General features: G+C 31.5%; 2 protein-coding genes across 2 annotated transcripts; both read left to right on the forward strand.

Annotated features, from left to right (window-relative positions):
- The first annotated feature begins 218 nt into the window (after window positions 1-218).
- On the forward strand, window positions 219-7,276 carry LOC134694168 (uncharacterized). Its single transcript, XM_063555166.1, has 5 exons — window positions 219-502; window positions 3,700-3,806; window positions 5,274-5,448; window positions 6,392-6,607; window positions 7,201-7,276. The coding sequence occupies exons 2-5, from the start codon at window positions 3,743-3,745 to the stop codon at window positions 7,274-7,276; spliced, it is 531 nt and encodes a 176-aa protein (XP_063411236.1). The 5' UTR covers window positions 219-502; window positions 3,700-3,742.
- A 2,994-nt stretch (window positions 7,277-10,270) lies between these two features.
- On the forward strand, window positions 10,271-21,110 carry LOC134694993 (protein cueball-like). The gene is made up of 6 exons (XM_063556118.1): window positions 10,271-10,554; window positions 13,753-13,859; window positions 15,328-15,502; window positions 16,446-16,661; window positions 19,558-19,673; window positions 20,775-21,110. Exons 2-6 carry the CDS (start codon window positions 13,796-13,798, stop codon window positions 21,044-21,046), a joined length of 843 nt encoding a protein of 280 aa, XP_063412188.1. The 5' UTR covers window positions 10,271-10,554; window positions 13,753-13,795; the 3' UTR covers window positions 21,047-21,110.
- Window positions 21,111-21,640: the final 530 nt, after the last annotated feature.

Raw genomic sequence — 21,640 nt, forward strand, 5'->3', positions numbered from 1 at the left:
TAAAAAAACAAGTCGAAAGTAATAGACTTTCATGCTCAATTAAAACTCAATTAAGAAGTTGATATCGAAATTGTTGTCAGCTGGTGGTTTTATTTATTCATTAGATATAGCATGTTTTGATTGTCATGTATATCCTGTTTAATGACAAAATGAAAGACATTGTTGTTAAAACTATGGTTATGGAAATCATAACAGTACATTGTGTTAGATAATGCATACGTTAAAATATATACATACATGTAAGATGAGACGCAGCTCTTTAAATATCAAACAGGACATTTGCTTGTGAAAACTTGAAGTCAAACATAATTTTTAGCATTAGTTAACGATAGGTGGCCATTGAGTAATATCCGACCATACATCATTTATGAAGATATATATTTTTGTTAAACACAGTAACCATAGTGATTTATACATGTAAATAAAACACTTTTGAATCAACAATGATATAGGCAAACGAATACGTTCACTTGGTGGGATATTTCTACGTACAACTAGCGAGGTTTGTAGATTAAAATTTCTGTATTTCTCGAAAACAACAGGCAAAATAGTTTCGCTGCAAATTGTGTTTGGTTTACATGATTGATGTTATATTTTAAATCGCATTTATCAAAATTTCATCTGAATTTAATTACGTTTTCTAAATTTGAATATCAATGGAGGTATTTATGCTGAAAAAATCGACATACATTGAAGTGCAAAGGTGCACTTGTTTGCGTAAGTTTGGTAGTGTCAGAACAGACATTTCTGATGGGAGCCCTTCTATTTTAATTGAATACATTTTTCATAATTACAAAAAGAAAATATAACAATTTTATAGACACTCCTAGTCAATAAGCTTAATTTATTACAAACATCACCATTATAGTTTTTACCCGTATCGTTGTTGCTTTTGTAAAAATACTAGTTTGTATTATTTCCGAAAGACTGAGAAATAATTAATCTTCATTTTGAGATAGGAAATTTACAGTTACACAGTTTTAAACAAAACTAGGTTCATTAAGTCTGCATCTGAATAGACACGACGGTTTATATCAGTGAAAAACTTCCGAAATAGTTTATTAATTTCGAACACAATTCAAACATTACTTACATACGTTTTGAAAAAAAAATAACACTTGGTATTTATACGTGTAAACAAAATGTGAAACGAAAAAAACTTGTTTACCCGTTTAAGAGAAAATATATTAAAATGTTACAAATTTATGTAAATTAGCAAAAATTAAATATTCAATGAGTGTGGAATCCTTAGAATCCATACACAAAATGCATGACGTATCATTTGTGACAGCTAAAATAATCCAAAAATGTTTTAAGTATGCACTAATAATCAAAGGTACCAGGCTTTTAATTTAAGACGCCATACGCACGTGTCGTTTACGTAAGACTCACCAACAACGCTCAGATCAAGATAGTAAGAAAGCCAAACAAGTTTAAAGTTTAAGAGCGTTGATGACGCAAACTTCCCAAAAAATTGTGCCATATCGGCTACAGTAACATATTCTTGAAAAAGAACATCAATATTTTGAATAGTTAATACTTTTGCAAACAGTAAATTTATTAAAATGACCATAAAATTGATATTTATGGCAACACCGAAGTTCTACAGTTCCCATAAGAATATTTGCATGTCCCGTTGAAAAAAGAGTTTTTTAATACTTATCTATGGTGTATCAACATAAATTTTGTTAATTAAACAAAACTACCTTCATCATATCAAATAATAGACTTATCATAACTTTGTTAAAAGATCTACGAATTGGATACTTTTTTCCAGCTATATATTATGGGGTGTTCTGATAATATTTTCCCTAAACAGCAACGATAACCCGCAATTCTTTTGATTAATCAAAGCTTTTCGTGTATGACTTTTTAAAGTTATATACACAATGAACCATGATAATGCAGGTATATATATGTTAGAAAACGTTAGGTGAATACCCTAATACACAAAGTTATGCATTCAGTAATTGTCTTCTCCTTTAAAGTTTGAAAGAATTAATATGTATTTATACAGATTAACAAATCTAAATTGATTTTAAATGTCTAGCAATATGATTTATAAAAATATAATGTCATATCCTGTTGAAATTGAACTCAATTTTATACTGAACTATTGTTTATTACAAAAACTTGCTCACGTCTTTAAATGTATGTTTGAAAGCGTGAAACCAATAACAAACGGATTCATAACTTAAATGCTTTTGTTTACAATATAGTTTTACAAATAAAAATATTTTCTCTTCTATTCAGGTTATTTCAAAATAAACTGTCTAACCGACTTAAAAAATACAACCAGTACGTATTTTTGAATGGACAGAAATCGTGTACGATTTAAATAACGCTTAACAAAGTCTAGCCTAGATTTTTAAGTTTCGTTCGACGATAGAAGATTAAGCACTGCCATGAAATTAGTTTAATATAAAAAAGAAGATGTGGTATGATTGTGAATGTGACAACTATCCACAAGAGACCGTATGTCACAGAATTTAACAAATACAGTTCATATTAGATTAATTGTTGTCAATTTGCAAACATTATCTTGAAAAAAATTAAACAAATCTGTCGAAATTTAAAGGGCAATATTGGTTTTTTACTTGGACAATCATATCCTGTGTGCCTACATAATAAAATATGTGTTCAATGAGTAGTTCATTAAATGAGACTGAGTTATCCTTGATTTGATATTATATAACATCACAAAACCATGAATTAACATACCAGTTGTGTAATTCGCCAATACATGTTTCTTCAGGGAGTCAAAAATTTAAAAAAAAATCAAAGTTTACCTATCATGATGACCTATAAAAAGTATAGCCATTTTTATGAAAGACATCAGAGCTTTGAATGGGTATACTTCTCTCTCAACTTATAAAATAATATCGAACTTTTGATAAGGAAAATTTGAATATCATAAAATCTATGTGTTCATGCCAATACAATAATAACAAACCACAAGTAGAGGTCTTAACGAAGTGTTAGATATAACATTTACGTAACCAATTTATTGACTTAGATGCGCAGAATTTTAAGAAGCCAGAATATTTGAAAATCAAACAATTTATTAAACAATGAAAATCCTACAAGTAAAGCAAATGTTGGGCAAGTCTCCAGAGGGGGATATAATCCTTGAATTAAAATTAAAAACTTAATATCCGTATTTTTAATTCAAGTACAATAGTATTGTGTACCCTCGGGTATATGTAGCAGTTGTCGCGACTCGGTGGTAGTTATAACATGAGGATAAATATAACTATGAATGGTTTTTGATTTGTATGTTCTGTTCATTATATTTCTTCGCAACTATTGATACGTAGTAAATATATATTACCAGACTTCAGGTTAAGACAAAATAATTACATTGTTTTAATCGTTGTCTTTCATACATGTTTAATATCTGATTTCTTTTTGTCCACAATGGTATTCAAAAAGTTATATGATTTTTTTAAGGCTTCAATCTTTTTCAGTTTGTCGACACAAATCAATTTATATAGAGCAAGAAACGAAAATCCTGAATTTTGTTTAGAGAAATTTAATTTGATTTGAAAACTCGCTCCTTTTTTCGAGACTGATATCCGTCTGATATACATGCATGTATTCTTAACATATTCGAGAGTATATTACATGATTCTCTTTTCAATGCATTCTTAAAAATGGCTTCATACAATTAAAATTCCAAAATTGTGTTTCATATTGTAGGACTGACGTGCTCTGGATTTTGCCTTGGACCCTTTGGTAAAATATGAAGCTGTCACAGATAATGTTGGACATGATGTCGGTGCTTTTCATAGTAACTGGTTTTTATTGTAAGTAATACTCAATAATGTATATGCTATTTTCCCATGATCTCTTTACTCTTATTTCTCATCCTTATCATTATCATCGGCATCGTCCTTAATATTGTTATTCTATTAAGATGCTCTGAACTTAAAATCATGATAACCATGTCTGAAACATTTGCAAATATACAGTTGAATTTTGATTCTATGAATGTATGAACAGTCTGTAAGGTCGAGAATTTAGTTTTGATAAATATTACACAATTTATTTAGGGGCCAGCTGAGGACAACCACCGGGTGCGGGATTTTCTCGCTGCGTTGAAGACCCATTGGTGGACTTCGGTTGTTGTCTGCTCTTTATAAAGGTTGTTGTATCTATGACATAATCCTTAATTCCATTCTCAATTTTGTTGACTAAGTGTTACCCTGACTTTTATTTGACAGACACAAACATTTGAACGTAAAAATTTCAATGAAATCGAAGCCATACTTGACATTTATCTGAATTTTTTCATTTTTTTTAATTCAACGCTGACAATTTAAAAAATACAACTACTAAATGATGTTTATCAACGAATATTGAATAAATACGTCCTTCTGATACCGTCAAGTTACAACACTTATCCATGCACCACGACGATGCTTTGTAAAAAGATAATCAGTGTTGTACGTATTAGTTTATATAATAAGCGTTTGATGAGCCTTCCAATCTCTTTTTTTTTGGCACCTCTTCCTGAAGCTGTATGTGCATATTCTGGTTTATTTGTCTTGCTTCTTTGACATGAATAACAAGATACAGAAAGTCATGGCACTGTCCAGGGTTATATGTACACAGTCGTCGTAACACCTTATCTATATGAATGTGAACTGATAGACAATTGTAAATAGCGTTGTCAGTTATTAAATCATCATTTAATTCCCTCTAAGGCTTTCTACCTCAGGCATAGATTACCATAGCTGTATTTGTCAAAGCTTTTAGGAATTTTGGTCCTCAATGCTCTTCAACTTCGTACTTTATTTAGCCTTTTTAACTTTTTTGGATTCGAGCGTCACTGATTAGTCTTTTGTAGACGAAACGCGCGTCTGGAGTATATATAAAATTTAGTCCTGGTATCTATGAGGAGTTTATTAATGAGGTCATTCTTCTGTGTTTATCATGTTTATTGTGGAAGTGTATTTACAGGCAAAAATTGGATTTTTAAAAATAAATCTATTTCCACTGTACATTTTTCAAATCCTTTATGAAAAAAAATATATATCGAGTACCGTCCGGAACATTGCTGATTCAAACTGGCGCAATTATAGATTTTGTTTGTAATTCCCAAAAATTTCCCGGTTGTGTCCGTTGAAATTGGTATACTTTCAATATTTACATTGCTAGATAGCTTCTGTCAAGTCCTCTTTCTAAAAGATAAAGGTCTATTTTCTTGTATTTACTACATAATTTGGTATTTGCTTTGAAAATATCAGCATGAAGTGAAATGTTCATTGCAGGTTTTGAAGAAAAGCTGTTATTTTCGACTTCTTCGGGGAAAATAAAAGAATTGAACATAATAAAAGGGGAAGTGAAAGTACTTGGTAATGCAGAAAGTGAAGTATTTGTACTTGCATACGATAATGAAGACAAATATGTGTATGTTCCAAGACAGACCCAGGAGCAAATAATAAGGTATTGTCATTAAATCTATCAATTTGTAATTAATCAAATATAAGCAAGTTATTGTCAATAGATCGTATAACGAGGTGATTAATTGTTATTTTTGTTTGGAAACACATCCAGGCAGTCACGACGGCATGTTCCTTTCATCCACGTTATGAAGTAAGTTCAAATTAGGAGACCGGAAATGCAGATACTATTTTTATGAAAGAAAAGTTAAGAAAATCATGCCTTATAGTATATATAATTATTTGATTGGCTAATACAGAAATCATTTGTCATAGTTTAATTTTGATGTTTTTTCCTAAAATTGGCAGAAGCGATGAATAACCGTAAAAAAAGAAGCATCCATCGAACCGATGAATTACCCTTGTCGTACTCAATGACTCCCTTAAAAAATATGACGTCACCTAACGCCAGTAAAACAAAAACAAATATGACAACGGCCAGGTGAGAAGTCCATCAAGTGATGAAGAAGCTGACTATAATGAATGGCCTTTGCTCATTGTTGAGGGACGTACGGTGACCTATAGTTGTTAATTTCTGTGTCATTTTGGTCATTGGCAATCATACCACATCTTCTTTTTTTATACATACAAGACTTGGAAATTCATCTATAATGTCGACGATATCTCTTGTAAACGGCTCTTTTCAGGGCCATATATATTTCATAGAAAGAATCTACCTTTGTTGTCCTTTTACATTCGCGAAAAGTCAATAGACAGAAAATAATTTTCTCAGGTAAGTGTTTTTGATAGTAATATGTTTGTTCGGTATAATAAAACAATTATGCCCCCGTGAAAAAAATCCTTACTCGAAATATCAATATTAAATATTCACTTCCTCAGCGGGCCATTCTTGTATTTTATATAAGTCACTTTCTTCTCACAATGGAAAATGTGATTTATATGTGTTGGTGTTTGCTTCTAAAGCAAAGTATTTTTACTTGATTCAGATTCCCTTATCCAAGCAATCAGACCACTGAGTTTGAAATTGTTGTCTCGGAAATTATTCCAGGCGGGATCGCATTTGACTCCGAACATAGATATCTATACTGGACTGAACCTATGGAAGGAAAGATAATGAGAAGTAATACAAATGGATCAAATATAACCAGAATTTTCAATGACACAGTCGAACCTGCTGCACTTACCATTGACAAAGAGAATAGGTTGGTAACTTTTCTAATTTTTTGATACAATAAAATGATCATATTGTAATACATAACTGCATAGCACGTTTTAGTAAACTAAAGTATTTCCTTACCAAAGGCTTTCCGCGCGTATTGATATAACTTAAGATCGTTGACCAGATTTTCAGAAAATTTAGTTATTCGTTAATTTGTCTTATACGTAAACATGCTTTGAGACCTGTTGGTGACCTTCTGCTGTTGTTTTTTTATTTGGTCGGGTTGTTGTCTCGTTGACAAATTACCTATTTCCATTCTCAATTTTATTTAACATCATGTTATGATAACCGAGTACCAACTGTTATTTTGTATTCTAAAAACAACAGTTTGAGTGTTTCTCTAGTTTTTTTTAATAATACGTCAGGAACTACAGGCGTAAAAACGAAAATCTGCAAATAATCAAACTGTATATATATGATCCGTATTGTCATGAAAATGCGATTACCCTCAACAGCGCTTAAGACCGAGAGGTCACGGTGTTTTGTCAAAGAGGATCAAATATCATCCCCAACCTAAGACAGATCGGGAACATTTTTGTCAGGTAGTGATATATACCTTATTAAATCCTATTGCAGGAATTGTAGAAAAAGAAACCAATTTGAAGTACTCTCAACGACTTGTGTGTTCGTATCGGCTGACAGTGTCTGCTAACAGTCAATAAAGAACCATCTGAATTCAAGTTAATTGTTAAATTTTACAACACTTACCGTTACATTAATGATATTTTCCAAAATTCTACAAAAGACTACCAAAATTTACCAAAAGGTACTGATATTAAATTAAATCAAATATATGTATAAACTATAATAACTAACTGTCCTTTCCTAGATTTCGATTTTGTTCCTTTACCAATGAGACACAACATAAAACTTTAAGACAAAAGACCGTTTATCGGCTTCCTACTGTTAATTTTATTTCTATTGTGGACAGTGTCTATATTATCTAAATATATTCATCTGTCCGTAGTGAATTTGTTTTAATTGCAATGAACGCAGACTATCTATTACTGGTAATAATTAAGTCAATGATTTTGCCATCATACTTTTACTTTAAACCTTTAGTATAAACGTGAGAAGATGTTGTAATATACGATAACTCATCTGCATGTTCTACTAAAGAATTGTCCATTAAATTGACTAAAATTTTGTCCGCAGTTTAAGAGGGTCTTCATATATACTGTGAAACTATTTACTCGCGCAGTGGTATTAACCATATGTGGATTCTTAAAAACTCTTAAGAACTTTTTTAAAAATTTTAATCTCTGTCTTTTTCTGAAGTTAGTTCTATCAAAACTTTAGATTTTTCAACCTTGTATACAACCATTACCCATGTGAAATTTAAAAACCGTCTAAAAGAAATAATCCACAAAATGCTTTCCATCATAAACATGGTAGCATACGCTATAACTTTATCACTTTGGAATACCATAAGGCATATTTCGTTAATAAGGAACAAAAGGGTAAAACACATTACACAGAGGAACAAGTGATCAGTACATTTGTATGCCGGAGTTTCTTATTGGCAACATATTTGTTGAATTATATTAGTCGGAGTTCTTTCAGACACTTTTCACTGTGAGATGATAAAACTTAAGGCTCTAAAGAGCCTGTGTCGCTCACCTTGGTCTTTGTGAATATTAAACAAAGGAAGCAGATGGATTCATGACAAAATTGTGTTTTGGTGATGGTGATGAGTTTGTAGATCTTACTTTACTGAACATTATTGCTGCTTACAATTATCTTTATCTATAATGAACTTGGCTCAGTAGTTTCAGTGGAAAATGTTACTTATTTGTAAATCTTACTTTCCTGAACATTATTGCTGTTTACAGTTTATCTCTTTCTATAATAAAATTCAAGATAATAACCAATAACAGCAAAATTTCCTTAAAATAACCAATGCAGGGACAGCAACCCAACAACGGGTTGTCCGATTCATTTACCCCGTCAGATTTGCTCTAACTTCTTTGGTTGTTGAGTTGTAAGCCAAAAACTGCTTTTTACCCCTATGTTCTATTTTAAGCCATAGCGGCCATCTTGGTTGGATGGTCGGGTCACCGGACACAATTTTTAACTAGATAACCCAAAGATGATTGTGGCCAAGTTTGGATTAATTCGGTCCATTAGTTTCAGAGGAGAAGATCTTTGTAAAAGATTACTAAGATTTACGGAAAATGGTTTAAAATTGACTATAAAGGGCAATAACTCCTAAAGGGATAAATTGACCATTTCGGTCATGTTAATTTATTTGTAAATCTGACTTTGCTGAACATTATTGCTGTATACAGTTTATCACTATCTATAATAATATTCAAGATAATAACCAAAAACAGCAAAATTTCCTTAAAATAACCAATTCAGGTGCAGCAACCCAACAACAGGTTGTCTGATTCATCTGGAAATTTCAGGGTAGATAGATCTTGACCTGATATTCAATTTTACCCCTGTCAGATTTGCTCTTAATGCTGTGGGTTTTACTTATAAGCCAAACACTGCATTTTACCCCTATGTTCTATTTTTAGCCGTGGCGGCCATCTTTGTTGGATGGTCGGGTCACCGGACACATTTTCAATCTAGATAACCCAAAAATGATTGTGGACAAGTTTGGATTAATTTGGCCCAGTAGTTTGAGAGGAGAAGATTTTTGTAAAAGATTACTAAGATTTACGGAAAATGGTTAAAAATTGAATATAAAGGGCAATAACTCCTTAAGGGGTCAATTAACCATTTCGGTCATGTTGAGTTATTTGTAAATCTGACTTTGCTGAACAATATTGCTGTTTACAGTTTATCTTTATCTATAATAATATTCAAGATAATAACCAAAAACAGTAATATTTCCTTAAAATTACCAATTCAGGGACAGCAACCCAACAACGGGTAATCAGATTCATCTGAAAATTTCAGGGCAGATAGATCTTGACCTGATAAACAATTTTATCCCGTCAGATTTGCCCTTAATGCCTTGGTTTTTGGGAAATAAGCCAAAACTGCATTCTATTTTTAGCCATGGCGGCCATCTTGGTTGGTTTGCCGAGTCACCGGACACATTTTTAAACTAGATACTCCAATGATGATTGTGGTTAAGTTTAGTTTAATATGGTGCCGTAGTTTCAAAGGAGAAGATTTTTGTAAAAGTTAACGACGACGGACGACGGACGACGGACGACGACTGACGACGGACGCAAATTGATGGGAAAAGCGCACTTGGCCCTTCGGGCCAGGTGAGCTAAAAAGGCTGATAATTTAATTTCACCTTCAGATACGTTGAAGAATTCAAACGTTTTTCAATCTATTCATAAAGTAAGAAACTCATTCATTAAGTAGATGTTGGGTCGGTGAAAATGTTCGCATTCGGTTCTAAATTTAATAGCGTATTTTGTCATTTGTAGGTTCAATAACACAAACTGGAAAAAAACAAACTCATATAAAAAAACAAGTCGAAAGTAATAGACTTTCATGCTCAATTAAAACTCAATTAAGAAGTTGATATCGAAATTGTTGTCAGCTGGTGGTTTTATTTATTCATTAGATATAGCATGTTTTGATTGTCATGTATATCCTGTTTAATGACAAAATGAAAGACATTGTTGTTAAAACTATGGTTATGGAAATCATAACAGTACATTGTGTTAGATAATGCATACGTTAAAATATATACATACATGTAAGATGAGACGCAGCTCTTTAAATATCAAACAGGACATTTGCTTGTGAAAACTTGAAGTCAAACATAATTTTTAGCATTAGTTAACGATAGGTGGCCATTGAGTAATATCCGACCATACATCATTTATGAAGATATATATTTTTGTTAAACACAGTAACCATAGTGATTTATACATGTAAATAAAACACTTTTGAATCAACAATGATATAGGCAAACGAATACGTTCACTTGGTGGGATATTTCTACGTACAACTAGCGAGGTTTGTAGATTAAAATTTCTGTATTTCTCGAAAACAACAGGCAAAATAGTTTCGCTGCAAATTGTGTTTGGTTTACATGATTGATGTTATATTTTAAATCGCATTTATCAAAATTTCATCTGAATTTAATTACGTTTTCTAAATTTGAATATCAATGGAGGTATTTATGCTGAAAAAATCGACATACATTGAAGTGCAAAGGTGCACTTGTTTGCGTAAGTTTGGTAGTGTCAGAACAGACATTTCTGATGGGAGCCCTTCTATTTTAATTGAATACATTTTTCATAATTACAAAAAGAAAATATAACAATTTTATAGACACTCCTAGTCAATAAGCTTAATTTATTACAAACATCACCATTATAGTTTTTACCCGTATCGTTGTTGCTTTTGTAAAAATACTAGTTTGTATTATTTCCGAAAGACTGAGAAATAATTAATCTTCATTTTGAGATAGGAAATTTACAGTTACACAGTTTTAAACAAAACTAGGTTCATTAAGTCTGCATCTGAATAGACACGACGGTTTATATCAGTGAAAAACTTCCGAAATAGTTTATTAATTTCGAACACAATTCAAACATTACTTACATACGTTTTGAAAAAAAAAATAACACTTGGTATTTATACGTGTAAACAAAATGTGAAACGAAAAAAACTTGTTTACCCGTTTAAGAGAAAACATATTAAAATGTTACAAATTTATGTAAATTAGCAAAAATTAAATATTCAATGAGTGTGGAATCCTTAGAATCCATACACAAAATGCATGACGTATCATTTGTGACAGCTAAAATAATCCAAAAATGTTTTAAGTATGCACTAATAATCAAAGGTACCAGGCTTTTAATTTAAGACGCCATACGCACGTGTCGTTTACGTAAGACTCACCAACAACGCTCAGATCAAGATAGTAAGAAAGCCAAACAAGTTTAAAGTTTAAGAGCGTTGATGACGCAAACTTCCCAAAAAATTGTGCCATATCGGCTACAGTAACATATTCTTGAAAAAGAACATCAATATTTTGAATAGTTAATACTTTTGCAAACAGTAAATTTATTAAAATGACCATAAAATTGATATTTATGGCAACACCGAAGTTCTACAGTTCCCATAAGAATATTTGCATGTCCCGTTGAAAAAAGAGTTTTTTAATACTTATCTATGGTGTATCAACATAAATTTTGTTAATTAAACAAAACTACCTTCATCATATCAAATAATAGACTTATCATAACTTTGTTAAAAGATCTACGAATTGGATACTTTTTTCCAGCTATATATTATGGGGTGTTCTGATAATATTTTCCCTAAACAGCAACGATAACCCGCAATTCTTTTGATTAATCAAAGCTTTTCGTGTATGACTTTTTAAAGTTATATACACAATGAACCATGATAATGCAGGTATATATATGTTAGAAAACGTTAGGTGAATACCCTAATACACAAAGTTATGCATTCAGTAATTGTCTTCTCCTTTAAAGTTTGAAAGAATTAATATGTATTTATACAGATTAACAAATCTAAATTGATTTTAAATGTCTAACAATATGATTTATAAAAATATAATGTCATATCCTGTTGAAATTGAACTCAATTTTATACTGAACTATTGTTTATTACAAAAACTTGCTTACGTCTTTAAATGTATGTTTGAAAGCGTGAAACCAATAACAAACGGATTCATAACTTAAATGCTTTTGTTTACAATATAGTTTTACAAATAAAAATATTTTCTCTTCTATTCAGGTTATTTCAAAATAAACTGTCTAACCGACTTAAAAAATACAACCAGTACGTATTTTTGAATGGACAGAAATCGTGTACGATTTAAATAACGCTTAACAAAGTCTAGCCTAGATTTTTAAGTTTCGTTCGACGATAGAAGATTAAGCACTGCCATGAAATTAGTTTAATATAAAAAAGAAGATGTGGTATGATTGTGAATGTGACAACTATCCACAAGAGACCGTATGTCACAGAATTTAACAAATACAGTTCATATTAGATTAATTGTTGTCAATTTGCAAACATTATCTTGAAAAAAATTAAACAAATCTGTCGAAATTTAAAGGGCAATATTGGTTTTTTACTTGGACAATCATATCCTGTGTGCCTACATAATAAAATATGTGTTCAATGAGTAGTTCATTAAATGAGACTGAGTTATCCTTGATTTGATATTATATAACATCACAAAACCATGAATTAACATACCAGTTGTGTAATTCGCCAATACATGTTTCTTCAGGGAGTCAAAAATTTAAAAAAAAATCAAAGTTTACCTATCATGATGACCTATAAAAAGTATAGCCATTTTTATGAAAGACATCAGAGCTTTGAATGGGTATACTTCTCTCTCAACTTATAAAATAATATCGAACTTTTGATAAGGAAAATTTGAATATCATAAAATTTATGTGTTCATGCCAATACAATAATAACAAACCACAAGTAGAGGTCTTAACGAAGTGTTAGATATAACATTTACGTAACCAATTTATTGACTTAGATGCGCAGAATTTTAAGAAGCCAGAATATTTGAAAATCAAACAATTTATTAAACAATGAAAATCCTACAAGTAAAGCAAATGTTGGGCAAGTCTCCAGAGGGGGATATAATCCTTGAATTAAAATTAAAAACTTAATATCCGTATTTTTAATTCAAGTACAATAGTATTGTATACCCTCGGGTATATGTAGCAGTTGTCGCGACTCGGTGGTAGTTATAACATGAGGATAAATATAACTATGAATGGTTTTTGATTTGTATGTTCTGTTCATTATATTTCTTCGCAACTATTGATACGTAGTAAATATATATTACCAGACTTCAGGTTAAGACAAAATAATTACATTGTTTTAATCGTTGTCTTTCATACATGTTTAATATCTGATTTCTTTTTGTCCACAATGGTATTCAAAAAGTTATATGATTTTTTTAAGGCTTCAATCTTTTTCAGTTTGTCGACACAAATCAATTTATATAGAGCAAGAAACGAAAATCCTGAATTTTGTTTAGAGAAATTTAATTTGATTTGAAAACTCGCTCCTTTTTTCGAGACTGATATCCGTCTGATATACATGCATGTATTCTTAACATATTCGAGAGTATATTACATGATTCTCTTTTCAATGCATTCTTAAAAATGGCTTCATACAATTAAAATTCCAAAATTGTGTTTCATATTGTAGGACTGACGTGCTCTGGATTTTGCCTTGGACCCTTTGGTAAAATATGAAGCTGTCACAGATAATGTTGGACATGATGTCGGTGCTTTTCATAGTAACTGGTTTTTATTGTAAGTAATACTCAATAATGTATATGCTATTTTCCCATGATCTCTTTACTCTTATTTCTCATCCTTATCATTATCATCGGCATCGTCCTTAATATTGTTATTCTATTAAGATGCTCTGAACTTAAAATCATGATAACCATGTCTGAAACATTTGCAAATATACAGTTGAATTTTGATTCTATGAATGTATGAACAGTCTGTAAGGTCGAGAATTTAGTTTTGATAAATATTACACAATTTATTTAGGGGCCAGCTGAGGACAACCACCGGGTGCGGGATTTTCTCGCTGCGTTGAAGACCCATTGGTGGACTTCGGTTGTTGTCTGCTCTTTATAAAGGTTGTTGTATCTATGACATAATCCTTAATTCCATTCTCAATTTTGTTGACTAAGTGTTACCCTGACTTTTATTTGACAGACACAAACATTTGAACGTAAAAATTTCAATGAAATCGAAGCCATACTTGACATTTATCTGAATTTTTTCATTTTTTTTAATTCAACGCTGACAATTTAAAAAAATACAACTACTAAATGATGTTTATCAACGAATATTGAATAAATACGTCCTTCTGATACCGTCAAGTTACAACACTTATCCATGCACCACGACGATGCTTTGTAAAAAGATAATCAGTGTTGTACGTATTAGTTTATATAATAAGCGTTTGATGAGCCTTCCAATCTCTTTTTTTTTGGAACCTCTTCCTGAAGCTGTATGTGCATATTCTGGTTTATTTGTCTTGCTTCTTTGACATGAATAACAAGATACAGAAAGTCATGGCACTGTCCAGGGTTATATGTACACAGTCGTCGTAACACCTTATCTATATGAATGTGAACTGATAGACAATTGTAAATAGCGTTGTCAGTTATTAAATCATCATTTAATTCCCTCTAAGGCTTTCTACCTCAGGCATAGATTACCATAGCTGTATTTGTCAAAGCTTTTAGGAATTTTGGTCCTCAATGCTCTTCAACTTCGTACTTTATTTAGCCTTTTTAACTTTTTTGGATTCGAGCGTCACTGATTAGTCTTTTGTAGACGAAACGCGCGTCTGGAGTATATATAAAATTTAGTCCTGGTATCTATGAGGAGTTTATTAATGAGGTCATTCTTCTGTGTTTATCATGTTTATTGTGGAAGTGTATTTACAGGCAAAAATTGGATTTTTAAAAATAAATCTATTTCCACTGTACATTTTTCAAATCCTTTATGAAAAAAAATATATATCGAGTACCGTCCGGAACATTGCTGATTCAAACTGGCGCAATTATAGATTTTGTTTGTAATTCCCAAAAATTTCCCGGTTGTGTCCGTTGAAATTGGTATACTTTCAATATTTACATTGCTAGATAGCTTCTGTCAAGTCCTCTTTCTAAAAGATAAAGGTCTATTTTCTTGTATTTACTACATAATTTGGTATTTGCTTTGAAAATATCAGCATGAAGTGAAATGTTCATTGCAGGTTTTGAAGAAAAGCTGTTATTTTCGACTTCTTCGGGGAAAATAAAAGAATTGAACATAATAAAAGGGGAAGTGAAAGTACTTGGTAATGCAGAAAGTGAAGTATTTGTACTTGCATACGATAATGAAGACAAATATGTGTATGTTCCAAGACAGACCCAGGAGCAAATAATAAGGTATTGTCATTAAATCTATCAATTTGTAATTAATCAAATATAAGCAAGTTATTGTCAATAGATCGTATAACGAGGTGATTAATTGTTATTTTTGTTTGGAAACACATCCAGGCAGTCACGACGGCATGTTCCTTTCATCCACGTTATGAAGTAAGTTCAAATTAGGAGACCGGAAATGCAGATACTATTTTTATGAAAGAAAAGTTAAGAAAATCATGCCTTATAGTATATATAATTATTTGATTGGCTAATACAGAAATCATTTGTCATAGTTTAATTTTGATGTTTTTTCCTAAAATTGGCAGAAGCGATGAATAACCGTAAAAAAAGAAGCATCCATCGAACCGATGAATTACCCTTGTCGTACTCAATGACTCCCTTAAAAAATATGACGTCACCTAACGCCAGTAAAACAAAAACAAATATGACAACGGCCAGGTGAGAAGTCCATCAAGTGATGAAGAAGCTGACTATAATGAATGGCCTTTGCTCATTGTTGAGGGACGTACGGTGACCTATAGTTGTTAATTTCTGTGTCATTTTGGTCATTGGCAATCATACCACATCTTCTTTTTTTATACATACAAGACTTGGAAATTCATCTATAATGTCGACGATATCTCTTGTAAACGGCTCTTTTCAGGGCCATATATATTTCATAGAAAGAATCTACCTTTGTTGTCCTTTTACATTCGCGAAAAGTCAATAGACAGAAAATAATTTTCTCAGGTAAGTGTTTTTGATAGTAATATGTTTGTTCGGTATAATAAAACAATTATGCCCCCGTGAAAAAAATCCTTACTCGAAATATCAATATTAAATATTCACTTCCTCAGCGGGCCATTCTTGTATTTTATATAAGTCACTTTCTTCTCACAATGGAAAATGTGATTTATATGTGTTGGTGTTTGCTTCTAAAGCAAAGTATTTTTACTTGATTCAGATTCCCTTATCCAAGCAATCAGACCACTGAGTTTGAAATTGTTGTCTCGGAAATTATTCCAGGCGGGATCGCATTTGACTCCGAACATAGATATCTATACTGGACTGAACCTATGGAAAGAAAGATAATGAGAAGTAATACAAATGGATCAAATATAACCAGAATTTTCAATGACACAGTCGAACCTGCTGCACTTACCATTGACAAAGAGAATAGGTTGGTAACTTTTCTAATTTTTTGATACAATAAAATGATCATATTGTAATACATAACTGCATAGCACGTTTTAGTAAACTAAAGTATTTCCTTACCAAAGGCTATCCGCGCGTATTGATATAACTTAAGATCGTTGACCAGATTTTCAGAAAATTTAGTTATTCGTTAATTTGTCTTATACGTAAACATGCTTTGAGACCTGTTGGTGACCTTCTGCTGTTGTTTTTTTATTTGGTCGGGTTGTTGTCTCTTTGACAAATTACCTATTTCCATTCTCAATTTTATTTAACATCATGTTATGATAACCGAGTACCAACTGTTATTTTGTATTCTAAAAACAACAGTTTGAGTGTTTCTCTAGTTTTTTTTAATAATACGTCAGGAACTACAGGCGTAAAAACGAAAATCTGCAAATAATCAAACTGTATATATATGATCCGTATTGTCATGAAAATGCGATTACCCTCAACAGCGCTTAAGACCGAGAGGTCACGGTGTTTTGTCAAAGAGGATCAAATATCATCCCCAACCTAAGACAGATCGGGAACATTTTTGTCAGGTAGTGATATATACCTTATTAAATCCTATTGCAGGAATTGTAGAAAAAGAAACCAATTTGAAGTACTCTCAACGACTTGTGTGTTCGTATCGGCTGACAGTGTCTGCTAACAGTCAATAAAGAACCATCTGAATTCAAGTTAATTGTTAAATTTTACAACACTTACCGTTACATTAATGATATTTTCCAAAATTCTACAAAAGACTACCAAAATTTACCAAAAGGTACTGATATTAAATTAAATCAAATATATGTATAAACTATAATAACTAACTGTCCTTTCCTAGATTTCGATTTTGTTCCTTTACCAATGAGACACAACATAAAACTTTAAGACAAAAGACCGTTTATCGGCTTCCTACTGTTAATTTTATTTCTATTGTGGACAGTGTCTATATTATCTAAATATATTCATCTGTCTGTAGTGAATTTGTTTTAATTGCAATGAACGCAGACTATCTATTACTGGTAATAATTAAGTCAATGATTTTGCCATCATACTTTTACTTTAAACCTTTAGTATAAACGTGAGAAGATGTTGTAATATACGATAACTCATCTGCATGTTCTACTAAAGAATTGTCCATTAAATTGACTAAAATTTTGTCCGCAGTTTAAGAGGGTCTTCATATATACTGTGAAACTATTTACTCGCGCAGTGGTATTAACCATATGTGGATTCTTAAAAACTCTTAAGAACTTTTTTAAAAATTTTAATCTCTGTCTTTTTCTGAAGTTAGTTCTATCAAAACTTTAGATTTTTCAACCTTGTATACAACCATTACCCATGTGAAATTTAAAAACCGTCTAAAAGAAATAATCCACAAAATGCTTTCCATCATAAACATGGTAGCATACGCTATAACTTTATCACTTTGGAATACCATAAGGCATATTTCGTTAATAAGGAACAAAAGGGTAAAACACATTACACAGAGGAACAAGTGATCAGTACATTTGTATGCCGGAGTTTCTTATTGGCAACATATTTGTTGAATTTTGAGGTAGACTTTTTCAACAAATTGTCGGCATTCCTATGAGAACGAACTGTGCGCCTCTCCTTGCCGACTTCTTCTTTTTTTCATATGAATCGGAGTTCCTTCAGACACTTGTCAAAATCAAGAAGAAATAAGAAGCCAGGTTATTTAATTTCACTTTCAGATATACTAATGATGTTCTTTCCATTAACAATCCGAACTTTTCTGATTGGGTTCCATTAATATATATACCCACCAGAACTAGAAATTAAAGAGATAACAGACACGGCTTCATCCGCCTCATTTTTAGACTTATACCTCGAATTTGACATACACAGTCATCTCAGTACCAGAATCTATGACAAACGAGACGATTTTAATTCTGAAAATTATCAATTTCCCCCACCTTAGTAGTAATATACCAACGTCACCTGCATTTAAAATATACATTACCCAACTTATTCGGTACTCAAGAGCTTGCAGCTCCTATTCAGACTTGTAAAACGTCACCAGTGTCTGAGCAGAAAGTTGATGAATCAGGTGTACGTAAAAAAACGTCCCGTCATTTTTCTACAAAAGTTCATTAGAAGGTACTAAGAACTTGTTGATAAATATTTCGTATCAACTTCACAAATAATACAAGATGGTCTTGAAGTATATATTTTGCGTACTGACGTTGGTTATCATCTTAAAAACGTGTTATAGTTTTCTTTTATTTGTCTTTATTAATATTACTTTGACTGTTAAGTCAGTTCTTTAAGATAGTCATTTGATGTGACTCTGTGCTTATGTAAAACATCATACTTTGAACGACAAAACTATTTCAGTTATTGATATTACTTTTACTTATGGATCTTGTCATACTTTGAATGACAAAACTATTTTTGACATTTTTACTCTTTATGTATCACTCATCGTTGACAATGTAATGGAATTTGATGCGACTGTCATATAAGTGAGAGGTTTAGCTAACTATTAAACCAGGCTCAATCCACCATTTTCTACATTAGAAAATGCTTGTACCAAGTCAGGAATATGACAGTTGTTATCCATTCGTTTGATGTGTTGGGACTTTTGATTTTGCCTTTTGATTTTGGACCTCCTTTTTGAATTTTCCTCGGAGTTCAGTATTTTTGTGTTTTTACTTTTCATCACTAGAGACCAACTCACATAGGAGTGAAAAACTATAAGTTATCGTACGACCTTCAATGATTGACAAAACCCAAACCGCATAATCAGCTGTCAACGACCTGGAAATGAGTAGATACCTGTTAGTAAGTTTTGAACAAATAATCCTAAATGAAGCATCCTGGCTGAAATTAACATTCGAATTTATTTCTATTTCTAAATACAATTTCAGATGGATGTATTTTGGTCAAGGCATTCCCAACGGAACAATACACAAATTGTCACTGGACGATGAGGGACACCATATCATAAATGACCTGGCATCGTGGGTGTTCGGTATATATGCAGGTATGACATCTGCATTTAATGAAAAAGGAAAGATTGTAGGGGTCGTGCAGTATCATTGAAATGTTCGAAATAAAGTAACATTTACATGATAATTGCAATTTGAAAAAAAAATTGATACATTAAGTGATTAAATGACTAAGTAAGCTAAAATATTGAACGCATTATATGTTTATCTTTTTTTTTATTTTCAAACTCTCAGCTTCATACATTTTAGGTCATGTTTTCGAATGAAACAAACCTGTGAACACCAATTTGATGCAAGTGTCCAATTTATTGAATTAAATTGTTGACACGGATTGATGATTGTAAATCCAAGAAGTGCTATGGTATCCTGAATTACTAGTATATCGCGTAACTTTAATTGTTTTTAGTCCGGCTTGCATTGACGCCTTAGCTTTGGATTGCTTGCCCCGGAAGTTGTATAATTCATGGATGTTTCAGTGAACATTTTAAGAAAATACGCTTTCATCTTTCTCAGGCTGAGTTAATGATTATGCTCATTTTTCTTTGTTATTTCCTTTAAGCGTTTAAAAATTCCTTTTGTTAATATCAAGTTTCAATCAGACTAAAAGGGGTCATTAAAAAAATGCGTCCTAGAAGCACATACCTTTTTTTTTTAGTTCAAAGACTTTACATATTTTATTAGTGTTCTAGGTAAGATGTGATGTTACATCTTAGTTCACGTGTTTGACAGTATGGACATGATGTGAGTTCATAGCAACCTGCTATATTGGCTTTACAACTATTATGACATGAGCGTCACTGATGAGTCTTACGTAGACGAAACGCGCGTCTTGCGTACTCAATTATAATCTTGGTACTTTTTATATTATCTATTCAAAGTAATTAAACTCTGTTGTTTTGCCATATTTGTGCAGCTGGTATCCATCTGGGTAATGCGTAATGTTTCAAACCCATCATCAAATCATTATCGCATTAATATCAAGAATAGTTATGGATGGTTTACCTAACAAGATCATTCAAACTGACAATAAAACAAATACATTTAATTCAGTGTTATGTATGTAAGTCGATTGATAAAACATAAATAACTTTTTTTATGTCAAGTACCTGTAACATAGATTTTTCTGTTGATTTAAGATGATACCCGACTTTACTGGATGGACAATTTCATGGGAGATTTGAAATCGGCTTTGTTTGATGGTACTGATATTCAAACGATAGTTAGCACTAATACATTCAAGCTTAACGGGGAAGTCGATGTCAAGGATGACTTCATTTTCTACACAAGCAGTACACAAATTTTAAAAATAAACAAAAATGGTGGAGAAGTTCCTATTGCTTTGCACACAGATACAGAAAGGGTTCATGGACTTTTGTTGTTTAAGCAAGAAGGTAAACGATATAAATAATTTTAATATAAAAATGAATTTTGTCATACAATTACATAAAATCAAAATATGATTATGGTACCAATAGGGCATGTCTGTGAAAATTCATGCTAACATTTAACGTTTAACTTAGAATTAATGGTGACCTTTTTCAATCAGCTTCTCATTTAAAGCTTTTAAAAAATACTTTTTCTATGATGACTATGTTTTTTTTATTTTTTTTACTATAAATGCTATTATTTGTATATCAACATTGCACATGTTACATATTCTAATATTTATTATTGTTTTGCTTTATAATAATTATAGACGCACTGGCAAAATATTAAAACAAACACAATATTTAATGGTTGCTATTTGTTTAATGATTTTATATTGTATTTTTGTGTTTCACTTGTGAATTATATGAATTTAACCTGGAATGGTATTCTGATCTCTCAAATATACTGGTAATTGCATATACTCTTTTCTTTAAATGTGTATTAATTGGTAATCCGATGCTAAATATAGCATGCTAATTAATCCTGTTAATGTACATTTAACTGTTGCTTTCATGCATTTCTTGTGTCTCACATATTGTGTAACTAGCTATATAGGTGATGTTAATGTGGCGAT

This window comes from Mytilus trossulus, chromosome 13 (genome assembly GCF_036588685.1).
Source record: "Mytilus trossulus isolate FHL-02 chromosome 13, PNRI_Mtr1.1.1.hap1, whole genome shotgun sequence".
NCBI classification, from domain to species: Eukaryota; Metazoa; Mollusca; class Bivalvia; order Mytilida; family Mytilidae; genus Mytilus; species Mytilus trossulus.

What these genes read in the sequence shown, in the direction of transcription:
- LOC134694168 (XM_063555166.1), top strand. Translation starts at nt 3,743, where the DNA reads ATGAAGCTGTCACAGATAATGTTGGACATGATGTCGGTGCTTTTCATA. An exon ending in ACCCAGGAGCAAATAATAAG is followed by an intron (nt 5,449 to 6,391) that starts GTATTGTCATTA and finishes TACTTGATTCAG; the next exon opens with ATTCCCTTATCCAAGCAATC. An exon ending in ACCATTGACAAAGAGAATAG is followed by an intron (nt 6,608 to 7,200) that starts GTTGGTAACTTT and finishes ATCCTATTGCAG; the next exon opens with GAATTGTAGAAAAAGAAACC.
- LOC134694993 (XM_063556118.1), top strand. Translation starts at nt 13,796, where the DNA reads ATGAAGCTGTCACAGATAATGTTGGACATGATGTCGGTGCTTTTCATA. An exon ending in CATAGTAACTGGTTTTTATT is followed by an intron (nt 13,860 to 15,327) that starts GTAAGTAATACT and finishes TGTTCATTGCAG; the next exon opens with GTTTTGAAGAAAAGCTGTTA. An exon ending in ACCCAGGAGCAAATAATAAG is followed by an intron (nt 15,503 to 16,445) that starts GTATTGTCATTA and finishes TACTTGATTCAG; the next exon opens with ATTCCCTTATCCAAGCAATC.